General features: G+C 43.4%; 1 protein-coding gene across 1 annotated transcript in view; it reads left to right on the plus strand.

Moving 5' to 3' along the window:
- Positions 1-3874: 3874 nt before the first annotated feature.
- The window catches only part of adhfe1 (alcohol dehydrogenase iron containing 1), a 14785-nt gene continuing 13659 nt past the window's right edge, over positions 3875-5000 (plus strand). Inside the window, exon 1 of the mRNA XM_031579400.2 lies at positions 3875-4114. Coding sequence (XP_031435260.1) covers positions 4062-4114 — 53 coding nt within the window. The 5' untranslated portion in view covers positions 3875-4061. The remainder of the gene's footprint in view (positions 4115-5000) is intronic.

Genomic DNA, 5000 nt, shown 5'->3' on the forward strand with positions numbered 1-5000 from the left:
ACACACTCTTTCCCACACACACACACACACACATACACACTCTGCCACACTCACACACACACACACACACACACACACAAACACATACACACTCTCACCCACACACACACAAACACACACATACACACTCTTTCCCACACACACACATACACACTCGCACACTATTTTAATTTTAATTTTCCTGATCCATTTGTGTTTGGCAAGAGTGCACCCTCTACAGGTGGTGAGTGTGTGTGTGAGTGTGAGTGTGTGTGTGAGTGTGTGTGAGTGTGTGTGTGTGTGTGTGTGAGTGTGTGTGCGCCCTCTACAGGTGGTGAGTGTGTGTGTGTGAGTGTGTGAGGGTGTGTGCGCCCTCTACAGGTGGTGAGTGTGAGTGTGTGTGTGAGTGTGTGTGTGAGTGTGAGTGCGCCCTCTACAGGTGTGTGTGTGTGTGTGTGTGTGTGTGTGTGTGTGAGTGCGCCCTCTACATGTGGTGTGTGTGAGTGTGTGTGTGAGTGTGTGTGTGTGTGTGTGTGTGTGAGTGTGCCTTCTACAGGTGGTGTGTGTGAGTGTGTGTGTGAGTTTGAGTGAGTGTGTGTGTGTGTGTGAGTGCGCCCTCTACAGGTGTGTGTGTGTGTGTGTGTGTGTGTGTGAGTGCACCCTCTACAGGTGTGTGTGTGTGTGTGTGTGTGTGTGTGTGAGTGTGAGACAGACAGCTCTTCAGATTAAAATACAGGTCTATGGATGTTTATTTTTTATTTGATATACTCTGTATTGAACTACATTATATTCATGACCGTGATGACTGTTTTGTAAATATGTGCTATGTTCAGTCCATAACAAGAAGGAAAATAAAAAAATATATATATAAAAAAATAAAAAATACAGGTCTGTTTGTTTATCTAAGAAATCTATGAATGTGGACGGATCGTAAGCCATCCAGGTTGAAAACGCCATCTTAGGGGATCACTCACTAATTTAGTATCTTCATAGGTCAAGGATACGGCTGCATGCTCAGAAAGGACTCAGTGACATGCGGTGAGGTTTGTGGCTGGTGAGGCACAGAAACCGGAAGTGATTACGTCATTCCGGTCTCTATTTGTTTAAAACATAGACATGTATACATACAAGTTATTGTCTAATACCAGGACTTTTAAACGATCGTTTTTTTTTTTAAATTGTGATAAGTTATACGACTCAAAACTCAACTGACTCATATGACCGCACGTCCCTGAAAGGACTATACTACTATAATGACATTCGTCAATTTTGGAGACAAGTAGTGCTGAAACTAAAAAGTAGTCTATGCGTGAGTGAGTTTTATGTGCTAGAATAGCAGGTATACTCTACTGCAGGGGTTTTCAACCAGGGGTCCGTGGCCCCCTGGTGGTCCGCGACGGCATTGCAGGGGGTCCGCGACATGAGCCTATTTTGATCAGTTCACCATTGACTTTTTTTATTTTTATAAATATACCTGGGCCCGTCGACATATTTATGTCTGAATAGCCAAGTCGCATTGCCCAAAATACTGATGTAGACCCAGAAGAAGAAATTACACTAAGAAGTATTATAGGCAGAATATGTGTGCGGGGGGAGGGGGCGTGGCGGAGGCGGCGGTTACAAACATGAAAAAGAAGGGCACGGGACTGTAAAATGTTTTGGGAATCACTGGCACATCAGTGGGCCGCGGATTACTTTCTGGTCAGAATGGTGGTCCCTGGGACAAAACCAGTTGAAAACCCGTGCTCTACTGCATTTGGTTTACCATGTCTCCAGATATCCAACAGATTGAATTCCTTCCTAAAATGGTGTATCGTCTTTCTCGACTCATTGTGAGTATCATCTAAACCAGTCGACCTGTCTCTTGAAGAGTCTAACGTGCGATTAAAGTCACCAGCTATTATGTATTGTCCGGGGAGATTTGATGCAGTCAAAAATAAACTCATCACAGAATTTAGGGTCATCTTTGATTGGGACCATAGACATTTATCAGAGTTATGGTTTCAGATAAATAACCTGCCCTGGACCATAATACAGTATATCTACCTGCAGTCCTTAAAGCAGCAATACGGAGTTCTGTTCCAAAACTAGCAAGCTAACTACCTAAAAGGCGTGCAAAAACCACCAACAGCCCAGCTGACACTGATAGAAGCTTGCCAACAAACTAACTGGTGTCTTTTGGCAGTTAAGCTGGCACTAACATGCATGTGAAAACTTTTCTTCCATTTTTGCAGGGTGTACCAGCCCGTTACACAGAACTACATAGGGCATATCCTGGATGGCTAGTGGGGTTTAGTTTATCTGTCCTTCACATGACCATATGTTATCAAAATTAATTCAAACTAAACCTATAAAAAAATCATATCTCAAAAAGCGTCAAATTGTTGCATAGTGTTATTTTCTCCATGTTGTACCCGTAATGGGACAGATTTATGAGTTAGTATCATAACCCCTCTAGCATGAGTGGCGTAGGGAGCAGACGACACTTGACCCCGCCATCTTCTGGCTATTTTCATCATCATCATCATCATCATCATCATCATCATTGTTTATTCAGGGAGAATTGACTGAGCACAGGGCTCTTTTGCAGCAATGCCCTGATTGAGGCTACATAGTACAGAAGAACAATAAATAAACAAACCATAACAAAACAAAACAGACAAAATAAATAAACAAAACACATTAAACAACTCAAAAATTAAGTATAAGAAAAAATTAACATAAAAGTAAAAAGAATTAAATCAGAGAATCATTTAAAACAACAGCATTGAGGCACATCCTTAGCATCTAAAAGGCTCTTAAATTGGTTGACAGACAAATGGTAAATTTCAACTCCACTTGAACAGTGTTCCATTTATGGGAAGCAAAGACCTTAAAAGCTATTTTACCTATATTAGTTTTTGTAAGGGGGATTTCAAGGGAGATGAGGCTCTGTGACCGTGTGTATTTTGGAAACATCCTCACTCAACAGATGTGTTTCTTGTAAAAAATATTACTTTTGATTTTTTAAGGATTGTATCCTGCTCATTAGGCTACTTCTTTCACCTTGGTAAGTTTGGTTCAGACCCCTACAGTTCCACGAAGTAAATGTGATCTTACAGCTATCCGACATTAATTCCAATATGTATTAATGTATCCTTAGGAACCGTTTTGGTACATTGACAAACCACACCGGAAAATAAAAGAAGAAATAATAATAAAGTAAAACAAAAATCCAGATGGCGCTGTGGTGCAGACAGCTCAATACATCTGTGCTTTGTGGCAAAATATATCTTATTTTATTTAAAATGCAAAGTAGCGATTCAATTGTGAATGTGTGTGTGTGAATAAACTAGACTCACAAGCATTATAGTGCTGTTTTGGAGTAATTTGATGTGTGTGTGTTTCTGTGTGTGTGCTTGCGCTGTGAAATGCTGCTCTCCGCTGTCCCTCTCCGCTCCGTGGGGCAACACTGCAAACTTAAGACTGTTGCTATGGAAACAATATGCCTAGCAACCCGTGACCAAGAAAAAATAAATCATACATTTTATGTAAGTTTTGTTCATTTAGCGGCATGATTTGTTGCTATTATTTGTTTCAGTTGTGCCTTTCACTTCATGTTGTATGCGTGTGCCACACGCTTGATAAAGCATGCAAGTTATTTGAACTATGTGTCTATCTAATCTTTACTTTGTTGCTGTAGCCTATTATAAGCAACATCTTTGTGTCGCACTGAAGCATGTGAAATGTATTTGAAATAGGATTTCTGCTCCCTGCCGGCACTCAAAATGCAGCCCCATAGCCTATATGTGTGTGTGTGGGTGTGTGAGTGTGTGCGTGGGAAATCCTACCGGACCTGCTGTGTGTGTGTGTGTGTGGCGTGTGTGTGTGTGTGTGTGTGTAAAATCCTACCGGAGAAAACGGCTTCGCTCATTTTCACTCGGCACCCTTCACCGTGTCGCGCGCATATTGTACACTAGAGGGCGCGTGTCCCAGACTGGCATTTTTTTTAGCAACTTCCCCAAACGGAACAAAACGCTCCAGCACACACGCGCTGGTTCGCACCAAGTCTACTCCACTCCGACCAGCACGCGACAGAAGTCATGGCGGGACGCGACCGAGTGGCGCATCTGATGAGACAGCTCGCGAGTGCAGCGTGAGTGCATGAACTCTGTCTCTCGACTTCTCTCTCGTCTTTCTGAGACACACACACACACGCACACACACACACCACACGCGTAAAGTGGCTCTAAGTCTTCAGTAATATTCCCCGGATCTCCAGAGTGTTGCCAATTTCTTAAAATAGAACGCGCGTGTGTGTGTGTGTGTGTGTGTGTGTGTGTGTGTGTGTGTGTGTGTGTGTGTAGGGGGTGTGTGTGTGTGTGTTGGGGGGGTGTGTAGTGGAGCATAACACGACGGACAGGCTGAGGGAGATCAACAGGCTCTTTCTAAGTCATAAAACCGCCCTGTTTCTAGAATAGTTTAACCTGTAATATAGTGTGTGTGTGTTTGTGTGTGTATGTGTGTGTAATATTCTCAAAAACACCGAACAAAACGCGTCCGGTCTCAGTTCAGCACGGAACACTTTTACTCTTTTTGTTTCCAATTACGGGGTGATTCCGTAACCCTCACCCAGAGGGTTTATGCAAGGGTTAGTGTGTGTGTGTGTGTGTATGTGTGTGTGTATCTGCAGCCAGGGTTAGTGTGTGTGTGTGTGTGTGTGTGTGTGTGTGTGTGTATCTGCAGCAAGGGTTAGTGTGCGTGTGTGTGTGTGTGTGTGTGTATCTGCAGTCCTTGTGCCTAGAACTTCAGTCATGTAATCGACTCTTGCATGACCTTGACAGTTGTGCAGTTTGCGCTCCTGTCGTTGCCATTCTGAGTGTGAGAGTGTGTGTGTGTGTGTGCTGGTGTGTGTGTGTGTGTGAGAGAGCTGGTGTGTGTGTGTGTGTGTGTGTGTGTGTGAGCTGGTGTGTGTGTGTGCTGGTGTGTTTGCGCTCCTGTCGTTGCCATTCTGAGTGTGAGAGTGTGTGTGTGTGTGTGAG

Source organism: Clupea harengus, chromosome 13 (assembly GCF_900700415.2).
Source record: "Clupea harengus chromosome 13, Ch_v2.0.2, whole genome shotgun sequence".
Taxonomy (NCBI): Eukaryota; Metazoa; Chordata; class Actinopteri; order Clupeiformes; family Clupeidae; genus Clupea; species Clupea harengus.